Raw genomic sequence first — 21,660 nt, 5'->3', positions numbered from 1 at the left:
TTGAATATTGGCAATTTCATCATCAACCAAGTACTACTAATATCCCCATCTTAATACTGAAAAAACTGAGGCCCAGGGAGTTGAAGTGACTTGCAAAAGTGGATGTAACAGTAAATGATGAAATTGAGATTTGAATCCAAGCAGCTGGGCGGGCCCCCCGCCCCTCCTTGTTGAATGAGGACAACCTCCTTCTCAATCTCAGAGAAGACAGAGCAGAGCTCCTTCTCCCAGAGTGTTCCAGCCCAATCCCGCAGCAGCCCCATAGGCTGAGATGCCTCCCTGCCCACTGCCCCAGCCCCGCTCCTGCCAGGGCCGCGGAGGGAGGTCACTCACTAGTCCGGAGCAGCGTGCGATGGGCACTCTTAGGTGTGATGGGAGGAGGGGCGGGGATGGTGTTGGTTGATATGATGGCATTGAAGTAGAGGCCAGAGCCTTCCCGCACAGGGCTGAGGATGGGGGGCGGCGTGTAGGGAGGCAGCTCAAAGCTCCGCTCAGAGGGGTGGTCAGCTAGGCGCACAGGAGAGCGCAGGTGGCTCTGGTATGGGGTGATGTTGGAGTAGACGGGAGGGGCGATGAAAGTGCCCGCCTTGGTGGGAATGATGAGGGGCTCGGGCCTGGGCCGCTGCTTTGGTTTCCGCACGGAAGGCTCCCCCTCCAACTTGACATTTATGTCTTCCGCCTGCAGAAGGAAAGAAAACAAGGATGGCTCAGCCTTGTGTCCCAGGGAAAGTGAAGTCTTAACCACAGCTTGCCAGTCTCACCTTTGGAACTTAGGCTGCCCACCACACCCACCAAGGAAAGCCTGAAAAAAAGGAGCACGTCCAAAAGCCCTTATTGTCTCCTCTAGGCCAGAGGTCAGCAAACTTTTTCTGTAAGGGGCCAGAGAGTAAATATTTTAGGCTTTGTGGGCCACATGTGATCTCTGTTACATATTCGTCTTCTTTCCCTTTTTCTTTTTAAAACTAATCGTATAAAATTGTAACACCATTCTTAGCTCTGGATTTGGCCCCCAGACCACCGTTCCCCACCTCTGCTGTAAAGTGTGTGACAGGGCAGAAGAGTACAGTAGTTCAGGGCCCAGGCTCTGCAGCTGGACTGCTTGGGTTGGGACCTACCACCTTTATTGCCACTTAAAATTACTCAATCCTTCTGTGCATCTTCATTTTTAACATGGTGCCTACCTAGTAAGTGCCTACTTACTGGGGTAACTATGAGGACTACATGAATTAATACATGGAAATCACTGAGAACGCAACTTGGTACCTAGTAAATATTGGCTATCACTACTTAAAATCCAGGCTCTGCGTTAGATGAAAGTTCCTACTGCGTGCTAAGACCTGAGCTGGGCATGGGACTACAAAATGGAATGGACAAGGCCGGGCGTGGTAATCTCAGCACTTTGGGAGGTCGAGGTGGAGGGATCACTTGAGGTCGGGAGTTCGAGACCAGCCTGGCCAACATGGCAAAACCCTGTCTCTACTAAAACACAAAAATTAGCTGGGCATGGTGGCAGGTGCCTGTAATTTCAGCTACTCAGGAGGCTGAGGCACAAGAATCACTTGAACCCGGGAGGTGGAGGTTGTAGTGAGCCAAGATCATGCCACTGCACTCTAGCCTGGGTAACAGAACTAGACTCTCTCTCAAAAAACAAAAAGGAAAAAGAAAAAAAAAATGGAATGGACAGTCCTTGTCCTTGCAGAACTTTTGTTCTCATAGTATTAATCCCACTAGGAAAGTCTAGCCCATGCACACTGGCAAAAGTTAGCCCGCCTACTTCTCCTTGCTAGGTGTGCCTCATGGGCCTCTATCTAGAATAGGGAGCAGGACTATAAGACAACAGAGGCCTTCCCTTGCTCGATTCCTATAATCTCAAAGGCAGAGAATGGAGCCCTATAGGGTGAGCAGCATCCAGTTTATCCCTCTGCATACTCAGTATAACAGGTAAGGCTGGCCATGTTGACCAAGTGGGCCTTAGAATAATGAGCTGTCTCCCTGCCAAGGTTCTGGCTCCCATAAACACCTTCCAGCAGAGGGCCCTGACTCCCCTTTGAGGCTGTGGCCATGTCCTTCACTCATCTGCGCCCTCTTTTCCCTTCTAGAAATTGGGATGAAATGAAATCGTTCATTTTTCTTCCCTTAGGGAAACAATATGATTGCACAGAAAAAAAAAAAAAAAAAAATGCAGGAGCCAAAGGCCCCCCCCCAAACTTTCTTGACAAGAAATCTAACCAAAAAATCAGCTGGCTGTAATCATTTGTAATTTTATAATAAGGGATTTAAACTATTCTGACTATTTGACAAAAACAGTCATGTTCATTTCTTAGGTGTGGTAATGCTACTGAGATAATGTTGAAGAAGAAAGAGTCCTTATGTATTTCAGACACAAACTGAAGTATATATGGATGGAATGATACGATGTTCAGGATGTGCTTCAAAATAACCTAGCGGCATGGAGAAGCAGAGGTACAGGTGAAACAAGATTGGCTATGTTTTGATAACTGTGAAATCTGGGTGATGGCTAAACGCTGGCATTCATTATAGCCCTCTCTACTTTTATGCATGAAAGAAAGTATCTGTAGTACAAAGAATAAAAACTAATGAATGAAATAAACAAGTAACAAAACCTCCCCCCAAAGCCTGGTGTAGTAGAAGTACTCACAGGCAGGGATTCAGGAGATCCCAATTCTAGGGCTAGCTCTACTATTACTTGGCTGTATGACCTTAGGTCAGTCTCTTGTCTTTTCTGGACCTCGCTCCTCATTTATAAAATAGGGGCATTGAGCTGTGGAGCTGCTGAGGCTCCTTCCTGCTTACTCTCAGAACAAGCTGCCCAGACCTCCAGCCTCTACCACAAACTTTTCCTCAACCAGGGAACAGGAACCCAGAGAGCAGAGACTGTGGTGCTCCCCTGCCTATGACAGAGGCATGCAGGCCAACTATCCAGCTGAGAATAACCAGAAAATCTGGACTCGATATGCAAAACACATTTCTGAAGATATCAGAGGGCAAATAAGCAAAGAATTAAAGAGCCAAGATCCAGGGGGAAAAAAAGAATGCTAAAGAGGTGAGCCCAGTATTTGAAGCTGCGTTTTCCCTAGAGGTGAATGCTATTACTAGAAAAGGCAATGGAGAGGCTGAGAAACTGAGCAGAGCTTTTAAGAAATTTAAGGAACTGACACAATAAAAACTGAGGTTTGGCCAGGTGCAGTGGCTCACGCCTGTAATCCCAGCACTTTGGGAGGCCAAGGTGGGTGGATCACCCAAGGTTAGTTCAAGACCAGCCTGGCCAATATGGCAAAACCCCGTCTCTACTAAAGATACAAAAATTAGCTGGGCGTGGTGGCGGGCGCCTATAATCCCAGTAACTTAGGAGGCTGAAGCAGAATTGCTTGAACCTGGAAGACGGAGGTTGCAGTGAGTGGAGAACGCGCCACTGCACTCCAGCCAGGGCGACAGAGTGAGACTCCCTCTCAAAAAAAAAAACACAAACTTTTGGGTGTGGTGGCTTATGCCTATAATCCCAGCACTTTGGAAGGCCAAGGTGGGTGGATCGCCTGAGGTCAGGAGTTCGAGACCAGCCTGGCCAACATAGTGAAATCCCGCCTCTATTAAAAATACAAAAAATTAGCTGGGTGTGGTGGTGGGCACTTGTAATCCCAGCTACTCGGGAGGCTGAGGCAGGAGAATCACTTGAACCCAGGAGGCAGAGGTTGCAGTGAGCCGAGATTGAGCCATTGCACTCCAGCCTGGGCCACAAGGGCGAAACTCCATCTCAAAAGAAAAAAAACACAAAGCTGAAGTTTAGGGCTCGCCAAGGAAGGAGAGCTTGGCAAACCCCCAGGTTTGGACTGGGACTCCAAAAAGGGCTGATACTCACTTTCATTCAGAATAAAGGTGAATCAGAAATAGGATAGTCCCTATATGGAATAAATCCTAGCTTGAAATAATCTCATTTCAACCTCTGATTAAAGTAATTCAGGGCCAGATGTGGTGGTTTACACCTATAATCTCAGCACTTTGGGAGGCCAAGGCAGGGGGATCACCTGAGGTCACGAGTTTGAGACCAGCCGGGCCAACATGGTGAAACCCCATCTCTACTAAAAATACAAAAAAAGGAGCCTGGCATGGTGGCCTGCACCTGTAGTCCCAGCTACTCAGGAGGCTGAGGCAGAAGAATCGCTTGAATCCAGGAGGTGGAGGCTGCAGTGAGCTGAGATCATGCCACTACACTCCAGCCTGCACAACTCCATCTCAAACCCCCGCCCCCGCCCAAAAAACCCAGAAACAAAAACAAGAACTTTGCATTGTCCAGGAAGAGCTAAAAGTACTAACATATTTCAAAAAGCCAAGGATGCATGTTTTTTTGTTTTTGTTTTTGTTTGAGACGAAGTCTCACTCTGTTGCCCAAGCTGGAGTGTAGTGGTGCGATCTCGGCTCACTACAACCTCCACCTCCCAGGTTCAAGCGATTCTCTTGCCTCAGCTTCCTCAGTAGCTGGGATTACAGGCACACACCATCATGCCCGGCCAGTTTTTGTATTTTTAGTAGAGACAGGGTTTCACTATGTTGGCCAGGCTGGTCTTGAACTCCACCCGCCTTGGCTTCCCAAAGTGCTGGGATTACAGGCGTCAGCCAGGATACATGTTTTGTTTTGTTTTGTGTGAGACAGAGTCTCACTCTGTTGCCCAGGCTGGAGTGCAGTGGTGCGATCTTGGCTCACTGCAACCTCTGCTTCCCGGGTTCAAGCCATTCTCCTGCTTCAGCCTCTCTAGTAGCTGGGATTACAGGGACCCACCACCTCGCCCAGCTGATTTTTGTATTTTTAGTAGAGATGGGGTTTCACCATGTTGGCCAGGACGGTCTCCATCTCTTGGCCTCCCAAAGTGCTGGGATTACAGGCATGAGCCACCACCCCCGGCCCAGGATACATGTTTTAATATCTAGCAGCCCTTCTTGACCAAAGATCTAAGTCCTAATGTCATAAGGCACTCACTATACATAATAAGTTAAATTCTCTCCTATGCATTTAACAGGGTTTGGGTTTTTTGTTTTTGCTTTTTGTTTTGTTTTGAAAAGGGGTCTCACTTTGTCACCCAGGCTGGAGTGCAGTGGCACAATCATAGCTCCCTGAAGTCTTGACCTCTTGGGCTCAAGCGATCTTCCCACCTCAGCTTCCTAAGAAACTGGGACTACAGGTGTGCACTTCCACACCCAGCTAATTTTTTTCTGTTGTTTTTTTGTTTTTTGTTTTTGTAGAGATTGGGTGTCTCCTTGTGTTGCCCGGGCTGGTCTCGAACTTCTGGGCTCAAGCGATCCTCCTGCCTTGGCCTCCCAAAATGTTGGGACTGCAGGCATAAGCCACTGCACCTGGCCTCCTATGCATTTTAAAATGGTACTAGCTATGTCCCATCCTTCAGAAAATTGAGGAAATAGTTGCTCAAATCCCTTTCTGTAGGGCTTAGTTCTCTTGAAGAAATATGGGTAAGAAGAATGCTGGGGTAATCACGAAAAGAACAACATGCAAGGATATAACTAATAAATCAATAAAATGGGGAAGTGGGATAACAAATCAAATCAATCCAAAGGAGAATATGGGAAAGGCAAGATGGGAAACAGCTAACAGTAGATGGCAACTTTTAACCCAAGTATTTAAGTAATTATATTAAATGCAAACTGTATCAGTGGAATCTTAAAAAGTTGAATTCAAAGAAGCATAAAGTAGAATGGTGTTTACCAAGGGTTAGGGGATGGGGCGAGGACTGGGGAGATACTGGTCAAACAATACATAATTTCACTTAGGAAAAAAGAAGTTCAGGAAACCTATTGTATAACATGATGACTATCATTAGTAACAGTGTATTATACACTTCAAAATTGCTGAGAGATTTTCAATGTTCTCACCACAAAAATTTGAAGTAATGGGTACGTTAATTAACTTGATTATATCAAAACATCATGTTGTATGCCATAAATATGTATTCTTTTTATGTTAATTTTATTTTATTCTATTTTTGTACAAACAGGGTTTTGCCATGTTGGTCAGGCTGGTCTTGAACTGCTGGCCTCAAGTGATCCACCAGCCTTGGCTTCCCAAAGTTCTGGGATTACAGGTGTGAGCCACTGTGCCCAGACTTTATGTTAATTTTTAAATAAATAAATAGAAAGATATAAACCATATCAATGCTCTAAAAGACTGGATAATAACAAATCTCAATGTATGCCACTTGAAAGATACGCCTTAAGTAGAAGGATAGAGAAAAGATAACAGTAAATGATGGGAAAAGATGCACCCTGCAGATTCTAACCAAAAGCAAGCAAGATATCAGACAAAACTGACTTTAAGAGGCAAAAGGGGTAGATGATGAGAAATTACTTAATGGGTACAATGTGCATTATTTGGGGAATAGATATGGATACCCTGATAGCCCTGACTTCACCACTATACCATCTATGTGTGTTACAAAATCACACTTGTATCTCATAACTTTACTCATGTAAAATAAGAATTGGCCGGGTGCGGTGGCCCACCCCTGTCATCCTAATACTTTGGGAGGCCAAGGCGGGCAGATCACTTGAGGTCAGGAGTTTAAGACTAACCTGGCCAACATGATGAAACCCCGTCTCTACTAAAAATATGAAAATTAGCCAGGCTTCGTGATGCATGCCTGTAATCCCAGCTACTAAGGAGGCTGAGGCAGGAGAATTGCTTGAACCCAGGAGGTTGCAGTGAGCCGAGATCTCGCCATTGCACTCCAGCCTGGGGGACAAGCAAAACTCTGTCTCAAAAAAATAAAATAAAATATAAAATAAGAATAAAAGGCAAAAAGAATATTTAAGATAAAAAGAAACTTCATAAAGTATCTAATCTAGTTCTAAATGAGCACCTAATAACATTGCATCAAAACGTATAAAACAAATGATGACAGAACCTAAAGAAAAAGTAGACAAAACCTCAATCTCAGAAGGAGATGTCAGCCGGGCGCAGTGGCTCATGTCTGTAATCCCAGCACTTTGGGAGGCCGAGGCTGGCAGATCATGAGGTCAGATCGAGACCATCCTGGCTAACAAGATGAAACCCCGTCTCTACTAAAAATACAAAAAACCAGCTGGGCGAGGTGGCGAGCGCCTGTAGTCCCAGCTACTCGGGAGGCTGAGGCAGGAGAATGGTGTGAACCCAGGAGGCAGAGGTTGCAGTGAGTGGAGATGGTGCCACTGCACTCCCACCCGGGTGACAGAGTGAGACTCTGTCTCAAAAAAAAAAAAAAAAAAAAAGGAGGAGATGTCAAGATCTCAGTAGTGACAGTATAAGCAAACATCTCTAATTCCCAGCACCCAGTACAGGCCAAATCAAAATTTGCTATCTAGAAAAACAGATGTATACATCCTAGAATTTCCCAGGCAGTTTCAATTTCAAGTATAAAACCGTCTCATCCCCCATGAGGATGGGGGACATCCCCAAATGCCCCTTCCAGACATCTATCCAGAAGTTTGGTTCGGAAAATAAAAACAGTATCTCCACAGGTTCCCTGATACCTTCCTACATTGCCATGTTCTCCTTTCCCCATAGGGTCCTGGGCCCCAGGAGCAGTCAGGTGCTGGAGATGTTTAGAAGGGGCGCCTCTCATACCTGAGCTGGAGCATCTGTCCCAGGGATTCGGGTGGACCGCCTGCGGGTGACGATGACTGATGGCTTGTGCTCAGCAGGGTTCTGTTCAGGACCCTTCCCGTCCTCATCAACACCTCCAGCCTGGGCTGCCTCAGTTGGGTCCACAGTCCGCACAGGCACAGACACTGGGATGATGAGGGGTACCATCCCACTGTCTTCTCGTGCTCGCTTGGTGGCTAAGGAAGGCTCAGAAAACTCCACCCCACCCTTGGTAGTTGAGGCCAATACACTTTTCCGCTTCTCTTCAGAGCCACTGCCATCCTGGATAAGATGGGAACAGAGTGCAATTTAAAAGATAAATCATAGCCAGGCGTAATGGCTCACACCTATAATTCCTGCACTTTGGGAGGACAAGATGAAAGGATCAATTGAGGCCACAAGTTCAAGACCAGCCTGGGTAACATAGTGACACCTTGTCTCTACAGAAAATAAAACAAAATTAGCTGGGCATGGTGGCAAACTCCTGTGGTCCCAGCTACTCGGGAGGCGGAGGTGGGAGGATTACCTGAGCCCAGGAAGTTGAGGCTGCAGTGAGCCGAGATCACACCACTGCACTCCAGCCTGGGTGACAGAGTGAGACCCTATCTCAGTAATAAATAAACAAATAAAAGATAAATTCTGATTTGATCTAGGACCTTATTCCCATTTAGTTACGGGACTCAAACACCCGCAGTGCCTCCCAGTGGTCTCACAAGTTGGCCTTTCCCTGACCACCTTTTCTCCTATCACTTTTTTTTTTTGGAGACAGGAGGTCTCACTCTGTCACCCAGGTTGTAGTGCAGTGGCACGATCTTGGCTCACTGCAACCTCTGCCTCCCGGGTTCAAACGATTCTCCCGCCTCAGCCTCCCCAGTAGCTGGGATTACAGATGTACAGCAACACGACCGGCTAATTTTTGTGTTTTTTGGTAGAGATGGAGTTTTGCTGTGTTGGCCAGGTTGGTCTCGAACTCCTGACCTCAAGTGATCCACCCATCTTGGTCTCCCGAAGTGCTGGGATTACAGGCGTGAGCCACTGCACCCGGCTTCCTACCACACTTCTAAATACTCTCCAATCTTTGACCAGACCCACAGGTACCCCTGGGCCAAGGACAAGGCAACAGTCAATACCAAGGCCTGGAACCTAGCAGGCTTTCAGGAAGTTTTATGGTGAGAAGCACTTTTTTTTTTGAGATGGAGTCTTGCTCCGTCACCCGGGCTGGAGTGCAGTGGCATGATCTCAGCTCACTGCAACCTCTGCCTCCCAGGTTCAAGCGATTCTCCCGCCTCAGCCTCCCCAAGTAGCTGGGATTACAGGTGCCCTCCACCATGCCTGGCTAATTTTTGTATTTTTAGTAGAGATAGGGTTTCACCATGTTGGTCAGGCTGGTCTCGAACTCCTAACCTCGTGATCTGCCTGCCTCAGTCCCCCCAAAGTGCTAGGATTACAGGTGTGAGCCACTGCGCCCAGCCAGAAGCACTTTCTATAGAAAAGAGCAATGTGAGGCTGGGCGCAGTGGGTCATGCCTATAATCCCAGCACTTTGGGAGGCTGAGGTGGGTGGATCACCTGAGGTCAGGAGTTTGAGACCAGCCTGGCCAACATGGCGAAACTCCGTCTCTACTAAATAACAAAAATATGCTGGGTGTGGTGGTGGGCACCTGCAATCCCAACTACTGGGGAGGCTGAGGCAGGAGAATCGCTTGAACCCAGGAGGTGGAGGTTGCAGTGAGCTGAGATCGCACCACTGCACTCTAGCCTGGGTGACGGAGTAAGACTCTGTCTCAATAAATAAATAAATAACAAATACTCTCCATAACCTGCTTTCTTCCAGGCCCTTCCGCCCTGGCCTGGACCAAGGGCCCCCAGATGGCCATCTCTTGCCACAGGTGGCTTACGGATGGGTTTTGTTTGGCCTGCACAGTGGGTGGCACACGAAATAGTATCTAATTATTCAAAAAACATTTCTGCAAAAGAAAGTAAGCAAGAACTCTGTTACAAGGTGAAAGGTGGTCTTTGTACTATTTCGCCACAACCAGCTGGCTACGGCAAAGATTGGCTGTCTCTAGGCAAGCAGCCTCTCACCTATTAGCCTGATGCCCTCTGCCAGGTCTGGCTCCACCGTATGCCCCCTCACCTTTGCATTCTGCAGCGAGGCCAGCTCCACCGCCTTCTGGGCCAGGGTCAGCAAATTGGCCTCCTGCGATGCCCGGCGCCTCCGTCGCGTGCTCTGGATTACCCCGCCCCGTAGCACCTGCCCACAGTCCCCTGTGCTCACTGCCCTCATGCCCTCCTCGCTGCCCATGGCAAGAGCCTCTCGCTCCCGGCCATTGGGTGCTAGTCTCTCTCCATCAGGCAGTAGCTGTGACTCCCTCAGCTCCAGCGGGAATCCCAGAGCTTCAGGATGGGGCTGCCCCAGGGAGCCAGGTGGCGGCTGCTGCAGGGGCCAGTGATGTAGGAACAGGTTGCCAGTGAGCTCCTGCCCAGGTTGGGTGCCAGCCCCATCCAGGGTGGTGGGAGGCAGGATACCCTCCTTAGAGAGGCGGCGGGAGCGGCGGGGGAAGGGGATCTGGACCTGAGGTAGCGCCGGCTGTGGGGCTGACTCCTGCAGGAGGGCCTTGCGCAGTTCTGGGTTCATATCTGGGTTGGGGGGGAAGGGGTAGGGTGCCATGCTGTGGTGAGCCAGGTGTGACTGTCCCAGTGGCCCAGCCGGCTGCAGGCCAAAGTCCTGGGGTTGCTGCGAGGGTGGCTGTTGCATGGGGTAGAAGTTCTCAAAGAGCGGCATCTGGGGTAGGGCTGCCTGCTGCTGCTGCTGCTGCTGCTGTTGCGGTTGCTGCTGCTGCTGCTTCTGCGGAGGGAAGGCAGCCACCGCGTTTGGGGGCGGTGGGCCCTGCCGGAAGACCTGCCGGTTCACCTGGTGGCCGAATGCCAGCTGGAAGGGTTGCAGGGGCAGTGACTGGTTTGGGGGTTTCTTGGCTGCATGGAAAGAATTCAGGGGTGCCTGGGGCCGCCCTACCTCCAGCTGCACCTTCTGTGGCATCACTGGCCGCACATTTCCATAGCGGTCCAGCTGTGGGCCCCCCGCTTTCTCCCGCTTCAGTGCCTCAGGGTGGTTATAGTAAGTCGCGACTCCCACTCCAGGATGCGGGTTCCCCTTGGGTGCACTGTAGAGGGACAGACTGTGGCAGTTCCATGTTGAATGGGGTGGAGGCTGGCCTGGCTGCTGCTGCCAGCTGCTGTCACTGACACCCCCACCTCCTCCACGCTCCGGGCCCCGCCCTGGAGCCATCACAGAGTTGGGCCACTTTACTGAGGCTACCTGCTGGGACAACATGGCTGCTGAGGTCCGCTCAGGCCCATACACCACAGAGTTCAGCAGGGCCAGACTGCTGGGAGGGGGCAGTTCCACAGGCTGAGAGGTGGAGACTGCCCCTCCTGGACCCTCGTGCCCTACGTACTGCTCCTCCTTCACTCTGATGGACTGCTGGGGGGGCTGCAGGGGAGGGGGCTGCTCCTTGGGAGCTGGTTCCTGGCCCCCGAAGAGGCAACGCTTCCGCTTGTTCTGAGCCTTGGGCTGGGCCTGGAGGTTCATGATGTGGCCAACTGAGCCCTGGCGGTGAGATCCCGTTCAACAGTCACCCATCCCCTGGGGAAACGTCCTGCTGGAAGCTGGACTCTAGTCCAGGAGCCAGGGAGGGCAGAGCAGGGGCAGAGGAAGACGCTGGACGATGAGGTCGGGCACTGGGAGAAAGAACTGCTGGCTCTTCCTTTCTCTTCCAGAGAGGCTCTGGGGCTCAGCTACTCTTCCCAGTTCATGATGCTCCACAGGGTCCTGGCACCTGCAGAGGGAAGAGCAGTGACAGTGTCAGCCACAGCGTCCCAGGATGCCCCAAACATCGGCACAAGTGTAAGAAAAGGGGCCTCCAAGGGCCATCGGTCTCACCACCTCATATCACAGGAACAGGCCCCAAGTCACAGAGCAGCATTGGTGAGGCAGGAGCCAAGACCTTCTGGGGAGCTGCCAGGAGGGCAGGAGAATCAGCTGCATCTCCCAGGGCACCGTGACTCTCTTGTCCCACCACCTCACCCTCCTGGTTCAGCTCCAGGACTGCCTGCATCTGGCTGTGTTATTTGTGCACTGCATAGGCACATTCTAAGGGACAAGTGGAGCTGACATCCAGCCCAAGCCCCTCCAGCCCAGCTGAGAAAGGAGCAGCAAAAGCCACATTGGCTCCCCTCTCCTCTTACCCAGGCCCCAGCCCCCTGGGCAGCCAGGCCTAGTCCTCCTGGCACACATCCGTCTATGCAGGAGCCTCCCACCACACCCAGAAGGATCTTGGTCCAGCCAGTGCCTCCTCCGACACTCCAAGCACAGCTCAGGCTCAGGAAGTGGAGAGGACAGGGTCATTCCCGACATGGCCACTCCTCCTGTGCAGCCCCAGGGTCAGGAGCCCCAACAGGCCCTTGTAGAGTCAGGGGCCCAGGGTCAGGGTCACCAAGGCCTGCAGGTAAGACCCCAGAAGGGTGTGTGCAGTCCTAGCCCCACCCCTGGGAAGAGCTGCTGGGTGGGGTTCTCGCTGCCAGTCTTTCCCAAACCAGCACAGAACCTGTTTTGCAACCCTAGCAGGGTGGAGGCAGGATCCAGGCCAAGAGCTGGTCAGCCGCTGACCCCGCCCCTGCCTGACCCCTGCCCCTTCCACCGCCAAAGAGCCCCGGCAAATAGTGTAAACTCAGATCGTAGAGGGTGTGTATTGCTAGAACTCAGTTCCAGAAGGTTTCTCCATGATAATGTCATGACTAAAGTACACAGTTTTTCTGTTTTTGTTTCGTAACTTGATTTTTTAAAACAGTCGCTACAGAACAGAATCTAGACCCGTATTTTACAACTTACATAGCTGCTTCACGTATTTTTAAAGACTTTTTATTCCCTCAGAGTGCTGTTTGGGTTTTGTTTTTTTCCTGGGAAGTTGGTGGGGGTGGGAGCTAAATGGCCCACCTCTTTCCCTAGTAAGATTCTGGTCCCTGAGAAGAAGGGAAGACAGCTCGGGTGGCTCTGAAGAGGAAATCTCAGGCCCTAGATGCTACAGGTCATTGTTAGCAACCCCAGCAGCTCCCAGGAAACCAGCCAGGAGCAGCGGAGGGCAGGGCTGGGCGGGCACAGAGTCCTGACTACACCCAGTTCACAGTTCGGCCCGCCCCCAGCACCGGGAATGCCCCTCCCAGGCTATCGCTCCTCTGCAGGCTTCCGCAGCTCCCCAGCCCCTGCGCTCCTGGAGCCTGCCTGCCTCCTGTCTGCCTGCATGACTCACTGAGGGCCCCCTCCCTATCTTTCACTTTCACCCAGCACCCAGAAGGGGAGTAACTTCCTCCTCCATTTCCTTCCTCAGTCCTTGGGCCTTGAAGAGAGTAAAAGAGACCCTCCTCGTGTGCAGCCTTTGTCTTTTCATATATGAAGCCAGAGGGAGGGAGAGGCACAGAGGCTAGGATGGCATCCAAGTCACCCTGACCCCCAGTAAGAGGGGAATGGGGGGATTTGGACAAGAAGTGGAGAGCTGGGGGCTGGAGAAACAACCTTTCTCTAGCTTTTAAACCCGCATTCTCTGACAGTCAACCTGTCAGAGCAGGAACCTAAAAGCTAACCCCCTACACTAAAAATCACCCTGGGCACCACCACGAAGCTGCAGGATAGGACTGTCTGGCTCCGCCTCTCCGAGGGAACATCAAGCCCACAGAACTAGAAGTGCGTGTCTGCAGAAGCAAGACAGAGGAAGGAAGAATGTGCGCCAGCCTGGCAGGCCCACGTGCCTCCAGGGGGCTGTGAGCCCCTCCAGTGGGCGCTCACACACACTCACGCCTCCCTTCATCACAGCCCTGTCGCCTTGTGAGCCACAGCACTGGCTTGAGGCCTGGAGCAAGGGAAGCTCCACGTGGCAGGTGGGCCTGGATGCACGTGCCAGTGTGAACCTGATGGAGGGCTGCGCCCCCTCCATGGGGATGGCTGCTCAGCACCTCTTACAGAAGGAGATGAGGCGGGGTCTGCGGCTCCAGGACAAGCCTGCTTCTGCCCAGGGCAGGGGCCAGAGGCCAGACGCAGGTCTGACAGGGACTTACCCACAGCTGTATGGTCAGCCCTGGAGGAGCTGGGCTTAGCTGGGAAGCCTCCCACTCCCACCCTGCACATCAAGGAGGGCCATCATTCAAGACACCACAGCAGCCTCTGAAGCTGAAATGGACTTGCTTTGAAGAAATCAAGGGGCCTGGTTTGGGGAAGGCTGAATCACCCCAGAAGCTTCTTGCTGCAGAGGCCTCTCTGTCACCCTCACTGAAGAGCTAAGGGTGCCAGGGGCATGGACACTCAGGCCTGGAACCCTCAGAGAAGAAAGGTCATTGGCTGGGAGTGGGGAGAAGAGTGGAAGATACTGGCAGCCTGGGAGGAAGGGTGAAGGGGCACACCTAGGCAGCAGGGCACTAAGTAGTGATAGGAGTAATGATGATGGTGATGGTGCACCCGTGCCAGGTAGATCCTACATGCTTTGTATCCTTTAAATTCCCACCATGACCTTATAAGGCAGGTGTTGCGATTTTAACCTCTATTTACAGGTTAGCTAGATGAGGCTCAGAGGGGCCAAGTAAGTTGCCCACAGTCACACATTCATTATGTTGCAGAGCCAAGACTGGAACCCCCCAAGACATGACACTAAGACCCCAGACCCCTCTTCATACACCTCCCTTCCACAGCACACTCCACACTACCTCCAGGCAAGGATTTTCTAGACACAGATATCCCTTCTCACTGGCACTGGGAAGCCCCGTACCCCTGCCTGAACCTTTGGCAGGTACTCTCTCCCATTCTCCCCAAATATGGCTGAGACCCTTGACCCTCCAGGAAGGGAGGGCAGGGAAGGGTCTCACCACAGAGGGTCAGCAGATGTGTGAGGTCTACCTGCAGGGAGGCCTGAAACACTTCCTCCTGCACTGGCCACTCTAGTCCCCGATCTGGGGACTCTCCGGCTCCTGCAACCCCAATCCGGGCTCAGTTGCTGCTGGTGGTGCCTCCAGCTCTCAGACCCCATGGGCTCCTCCCAGCCTGCAACTCGGGGTCAGGACTGCACCACTTCCTCTCATTTCTTCTACCCCACCCCCACTGCCCTGTCCCTCAGGTGGAAATCAAACTGCCCTTCCTCACAGTGAGGAAGAGGAAGGAAGACACCTCCAAAGGCTGCTGACCTGTAGGCCTAGTCCCTGAGGTTGCAGGGAAGAGGATGTAACGAGGAACTCCTGCCAGCAGCTCAGCCCTGGGACGAGCTGCAGGGCCTCTGACAACGGATGCAGGAACACTGCAAAAGGAAACCCACAGTCACCACAGGGCCCCAAACACTGCAGTCCGCCCTGTCAGTCTGTTTGACTGTCACGCTCTATTCACTTTTCCCTTCCTCCAGGCTCCTCTTTGCAGCAACCAATCCTTGACCAGACCCACAGGTACCCCTGGGCCAAAGACAAGGCAACAGTCAAGACCAAAGCCTGGGACCTAGCAGGCTTTCAGGAAGTTCTATGGTGAAAAGCACTTGCTCTCTATAGAAGAAAGCAGTGTGCACCAAGAAAAACAAAACACAAAAAACCGTGCTGACCCCACATATATGTTTTGCAGACACATGAGGGGAAGGTGCTGGAAAGGCCTTTGGGTATTCAGTGCTGATGGTGACACCAGCTCTCCCGGGATGTCAGCTCAAATACATACTGCTCCCCAAGGGACATCGGCAGCCCAGCCGCACACCCAGCACTAGCTGACCGACCCCAGGAGAAGCCAGTGAGCTATCACCACAGGGCAAGGGGCCAGACTGTAGCCACTGCAGGACCAGGGCCACTCACCTGTCTGCTTGGGGCAATCAGTGTGTCCATTTGAGAAACAAGACTGTTGTGAGTCGAGGTCACACAGGCCAGGGAGGAGATGCCAAGTTGATCTCAGGAGCTGCAGGGGCTCAGCTCTGACCTGGGGGTGACCCGAGGGTCCCTGTCCTTGTAGGCTAATGCTCCAAGCTCCCACTCTTAGAGCCTGGGCAGGCCCCACAAGCTCAGCACTAGGAAGAGGGGAGTCAAAGGTCATGTGTCTGTCACCCAAGGGCAAGACAGGCCCCAACTGAGTCTCCAGGCGAGTCAGTTCTCTGAGCTGTCTTAGGACAAAGTCTAAACTCCCTGCCCTGTCCACAAGTCCCTGCAGACCTTGGCTCCTGCCACCTCTCTCGACAGTCTGTGCTTGAGCCAGGGCCTCCAACGTGCTCTTCTTGCTTTGCTTCCAGGTCTTTGGCCAGGCTGTACCCCTTCCTGGGGACAACTTCTCATGCTTTTCATCAGGCCAGGTCCTATTCACCCTTCAGGCTGCAGACACTGTTTCCACCGGGAAACCTTCCTTGACCCCAGAGCTGAGACAGGAGCTGAACTACAAGCCCCTATAACACACTGTGTACGGCACACTAAATCCCAGGTGCCTGCTTCGTCATCCCCAGCAGACAGCAGGCTCCACGGGACAGGGCTGGCAGACCGTTGTACCTTGGCACTTGGTTTGTATCTGCCTGTCAGGATGCTCATTCAAGACTGCGCCCAAGGTGAGTCAGAGCCACGCCTGGGCAGAGGTGACACAGCCCGCATTCCTGCCCTGGGCTCCTGCCTGCTCCTGACTTCTGGGCTCTCTGATGCACACCAGAGCTCCTCAAGATGCTGGGATGAAGTGAAAAGACCCGGCCCGGGATCCCACCCTACCCCTGGCCCAGGCCCTCTCCACCTATGTGGAACACAAGTCCTTCTCCCTGGTGGCCCACAAGCCACCTACCCTTGACTGTCACCTGCTGCCCCATACCACATGCTGGCCAGCTGGAAAAGTGCCAGCTCCACTGTTGCCCTCCACCCCATTTTTCTAGGCTTCCACCCCACCTAGACAGTAGCCAGGGACACAAGCCTGTGGTCTGTTTACCTCATGCCCTGACATGGCTGGACCTCAAGACACTAAGGTCTGGCCAGGATGCCAAGGAGCCATAACAAGACCCTGCCACCCCCACCAGAGGAGCACAGCACGGCCCAGCTGGCCCCTTCATTCGGGCTCACATCCTGAAAAGCTCTCTGACATTCTGGGGTCTCCAGCTATAGCCAGACTGGGTACGTGGCCTGGAACTGCCATCTTGGGCCACCTAGAGTTGCCCAGGCCCTAGACAAACCTTCCCTCTGGACCCCATCTGCAACGCCACATGTATCCCCACCAACTGGGCCTTCACACACAGGCCAGTGCACCCCATTTCTGCAAGCCACTGGACACATAAGCCCTATTCTCAAGGGGTTTGCAAACAAGGAGGCTCTGATACAACAGACGTGGATCTGACTCCCGCAAGCGTCATTTTCCCTGGGAGCATGAGAGAGCAGGTAAGAGGCCCTAAGGTCGGCCCATTCCCAATCCAGACAGTCCCTGGACCATCACTTCTCTGGACTGAACTTCAGCTCTCAAAAGCAGAACCCAGGCCAACAGGCCAGAGAGTCATGAGTCCCAGGGGTCTCAGCCATCAAGCTGCTCAGGATCAGAAGCTTGGCCAGGGTTCAAGCTGCCTGAAGTTTGAGCTTACACAGTAAAAATGCCAGCACTGAGATGCTTTTAAAGGGATGTGTAAGAGAAGAATCCTTTCAGGGCTTATGAGGCACTCTCAGGGTTCCGTCCAGGCTTCTACCTTGATTGCCTCTCTCCCGCAAAGCTCGACAAATGCCCACAGGGTGTCCATGGAAAGCTGGGATCGCCAAGTTTGTTTTGCCAGGATGGGGGAGGTGGGGGGCTGCTAATGCAGAGAGAAAACAGTCATGAACAAAGGCGAAAAGGATTAAGCCTTCAGGCTCAGCTTTTGCCTGCACTGAAGGAACTGCCTGCCTTCCTCCTAGGCAAAGGCTACGAAGAATCACAGGCAGTCCTGGAAAACCCCTTCCAGTAGGACCCAGGGATCCCAGCAGGAGTAGGGTAGAAGCAGGCAGATGTATGCTTCCTCCGCAGGAGACTCAGCAGATGCTCCTGAGGCCCTCTAGCGAGGGTGTCCTGGGACCACTGGGGTCCTTGGTCTGTCTCCTCAAAACCGTCTCTATGCCCTATGCAGCTCCCATCACTGGAGGCTGCTGCAGCTCCTCCTTCCCCTTCTGGAAGGGCCTGGCTCCCCAGCAGGGCTAGAGCAGGGCTCTCTGAAGTCTGTGCCTGAGTACCCCATGCCAGAGTCTGCCCTGGGCCAAGATACAGATGAGGCCACTCACAGGGGCCTCCCCCACCACACACCCTCCCTGCTGCAGCTCTGCAGGTGGGCCTGCTGCCCCTTCGTCCACTCCACAAGCATTTGCTGAACACTTGCTGCAAGCCAGACTCTGGGAGACACAGGAGACACAGAGCTTCCAGGCTGGTGGGGAGACAGACGCACAGAAACACACGCTAATTATAATGCAAGGCAGCCGGTGCAGGGACTAGGGGTAAGCAACCCCTGGGGACAGGCAATCCCTGGGGGAGCTCCCTGACTCTGAGCCTCCCCTAGAGCTGTTCCTTCTGCCTGGAAGCCCTGCTTCCACTCTCACAATCTGCTTTTCCTCAAGGCCTACCTCCTCCAGCTGGCCCTCCAGCACGTATTGTTGTTACTCATTAGGAATCTTCATGCTCTTAGACTACTATCCAATAACGCTTCTTCAATTCCCTTCTGTTCCTGCACAGAGCCTGGGAGCAGCAGGGCCTGGAGACAACATGAACCAAGACGGAGGGCAGTGGACTGCTGGTCAGGTAACCAACCAGATGTCTGGTCCAGGAGCCGCCACTCACTGGTTCCTGCCTTTGAGGAGCTTAAGAGCCTGGGATGGGAAGAGACCTGCATCCAGGGACCAAAGAAACACCTTTGCAAAAAGCAAGTGCCACGCGGAACAGCAGCCACAAGGACTAGCTGTATGGCGAATGCGGTAGAGTACCGCTTACCTACATAACCACTTATTCCCAACTGAGAAACGAGGAAAGGCTGGCTCTGAAAGTAACTTGTCCCAGTTCACAGAACTCATGACTGAGGAGTCAAGATTCAAATCTAAGCCTCCTGACCCCAAACCAGGTCTCTCTGTCACTGTGTCAATACCCGTCTGTGTAGATGTCAAGGAGTGGTTCTTAAACCTCAGTGTGTGCAATAAAACCCGCCCTGAGAGACTAGTTCATGGGTCTGGTGCGGTAGGGGTCAAGGGTGGGAAGAGCATGATGGGGAATCTAGGATGCTTCACAAGCAGCCAGGTGGTGCCCAGGCACTGCAGCAGAGGAATGGCTAAAGAGTCACAGCCTGGCATGGTGAAATTTCCCAGGATCCACCACTCCCCATTCCCCAAAGGCACTACCCGCCAGAGTGCTGTGGCCTGCCCAGGAGACATGAGGGGTCGCACAGAGCCCTGAGGGGACTTTGCTCTCAGCCAGTCCTAGGATTAACTGTGGCTCTTACCACATGTGGGACCCAATTGAGTGCCCATGTTTACTGAGCACTTACTATTTGCCAGGCACTGTGCTAAGTCCATTGCAGGCAGCATTTTATTTAACCCTTACTGTTCTGTGTCTCGTTATTTATAGGCCAGGAATGGTATACTCAAAAATATCTATTTAACACAAAAGAAGACAGTAGTGGAAGAACAAAAGAATAACAAAGACATAAGACATACAGAAATCAAATCACAAAATGGCAGCATAAATCCTGCCTTATTCATAATTACTTTAAATGTGAATGGATTAAATATCTAATTAAAAGGCAGAGGCTGGCAGAATGGACTTTAAAAAAAATATGCAATTATATGGCAGAACGGACTTTTTAAAAAAAGATGCAATTTCTTTAAAAAAAAGAAACCCTTTACATGCAGAGATACAAATAGGTTGAAAGTAATTAGCAGGGCAGGGCATGGTGGCACATGCCTGCAGTCCCAGCTACTCAAGATGCTGAGGTAGGAGAAATCGCTTGAACCCAGGAAGTGGAGGTTGCAGTGAGCCCAGATTGCACCACTGTACTCCAGCCTGGGCAACACAGTGAGACTCTGTACCAAAAAAGAAAAAAGACTCTGTACCAAAAAAGAAAAAAGACTCTGTACCAAAAAAGAAAAAGTAAGGGATGGAAAAAGAGATACCATTGTAAACAGTAACCAAAAGACAGCTGGAATGGCTATACTAATATCAGACAAAATACGTGGTGGCAGGCGCCTGTAATTGCAGCTACTCAGGAGGCTGAGGCAGGAGAATTATTTGAACCTGGGAGGAGGAGGTTGCAGTGAGCCAAGATCGCGCCACTGCACTCCAGCCTGAGCAACAGAGCTAGACTCCATCTCAAAAAAAACAAAAAAGAAAAAAGAAAACTATTATTATAGACAAAGAATATTTTATAATGAACAAAAGTGTCCAAACCTCAGGAGGCTATACCAGTTATAGGCATGCATGTACCTAACAACAGAGCCCCAAAATACATGAAGCAAAAACTGTCGGAATTGAAAGGAAAAATAAACAACTCAAATAATAGTAGGAAACTTCAATACTCTACTTTTTTTTCATTTTATTTTATATATACACATGAGAGAGAGAAAACACTCTACTTTCAACAACGAACAGTACAACTAAATAGAAGATAGACAAGGAAACAGAAGATTTAGACGCTATAAACCAATTAGACCTAGAAGACCTATATAGAACACTCCACCTAACAACAGCAAAATACACAGGAATACACACTCTTCTCAAAAGCACACAGATACTGCAGTCGTAGGTGAACTGTTGTCTTTGTTTCTTTTTTAAAAAGAACAGGCCCAGTGCAGTGGCTCACGCCTGTAATCCCAAAATTTTGGAAGGCCAAGGCGGAAGGATCACTTGAGCCCAGGAGCTCGAGACCAGCCTGGGCAACAAAAGGAGACCGTGTCTTTACAAAAAATAAAAAAATAAAAAAAGAATTAGTTGGGTGTGGTGGCCACTATAGGCTATAGTCCCAGCTACTCAGGAAGCTGAGGCAGAAGGATTGCTTGGGCCCAGGAGGTTGAGGCTGCAGTAAGCCGTGTTCATGCCTTTCTGCAATCCAGCGTGGGTGAAAGACCAAGATCCAGTCTCAGAATTTTTTTTTTTTTTTTTGAGACGGAGTCTCGCTCTGCCGCCCGGGCTGGAGTGCAGTGGCCGGATCTCAGCTCACTGCAAGCTCCGCCTCCCGGGTTTACGCCATTCTCCTGCCTCAGCCTCCCGAGTAGCTGGGACTACAGGCGCCCGCCACCTCGCCCGGCTAGTTTTTTGTATTTTTTAGTAGAGACGGGGTTTCACCGTGTTAACCAGGATGGTCTCGATCTCCTGACCTCGTGATCCTCCCGTCTCAGCCTCCCAAAGTGCTGGGATTACAGGCTTGAGCCACCGCGCCCGGCCAGAAAAAATTAAAAAAAAAAAAACAACACACACACACGGAACATTCTCTACAAAAGATCATTATTAGGCCATAAGACAAGTCTCAACAAATTTAAAGGGACTGAAATCACTCAAAGTATGTTCCCCAATCAAAATGGGCTGAAACTGGAAATCAATAACCGAAGGAAATTTGGGAAACTTACAGGAAACGAAGGTTAAAAGTAACTCGCCAAGTTCTCTCAGCTCAGAAAGGCCCCTCCCTCCTCAGCCCATGTTCTCCACACCTTCTGTATCACAGCCCTAGGCAGCTGCAGAGCTCAGACTTTTGCAAAGGCCTGGGTAGCCCCTCTCCCAGACACACACTGAACCTGACCCCAAGCTTGATCCCGACAGCAAAACAACTAGGGGATGGAGAGGCCTTTGGGACTGCAACAGCTTGTCAGGCAGTCCTGTTTTCCCTGGGAAAAATGGCCACAGGCAAATATTTCCACTTCCATGACCAATCTACAAAATATCCAAAAGACAGATCCTTCCCAAAAGAAGGGAGCTAACGAGTACTTCCCTGGGCTGGGTCCTTCACATATTCGAATCCATGCTTATAAACCTCCTATGGAGGAGTCTTA

At 51.3% G+C, this 21,660-nt stretch overlaps 1 protein-coding gene across 5 annotated transcripts in view; it reads right to left on the bottom strand.

Annotated features, from left to right (window-relative positions):
• The window catches only part of MIDEAS (mitotic deacetylase associated SANT domain protein), a 74,956-nt gene that overhangs the window by 14,094 nt on the left and 39,202 nt on the right, over window positions 1–21,660 (bottom strand). For 4 of the 5 annotated variants that reach the window (XM_050798682.1, XM_050798681.1, XM_050798680.1 and 1 more), the window contains exons 2-4: window positions 9,782–11,483; window positions 7,628–7,927; window positions 334–679 (exon numbers count right to left, since the gene is read on the bottom strand). In XM_050798682.1, the coding sequence (XP_050654639.1) occupies window positions 334–679; window positions 7,628–7,927; window positions 9,782–11,236 (2,101 nt within the window). In that variant the 5' untranslated portion in view covers window positions 11,237–11,483. Of the gene's footprint in view, window positions 1–333; window positions 680–7,627; window positions 7,928–9,781; window positions 11,484–14,871; window positions 19,737–21,660 lie in introns of those variants that run through there. The other variant, XM_050798683.1, reaches the window with a different exon arrangement.

The sequence above is a fragment of the Macaca thibetana genome, chromosome 7 (genome assembly GCF_024542745.1).
Source record: "Macaca thibetana thibetana isolate TM-01 chromosome 7, ASM2454274v1, whole genome shotgun sequence".
NCBI classification, from domain to species: Eukaryota; Metazoa; Chordata; class Mammalia; order Primates; family Cercopithecidae; genus Macaca; species Macaca thibetana.
This window is presented reverse-complemented; position numbering and strand designations above follow the sequence as displayed.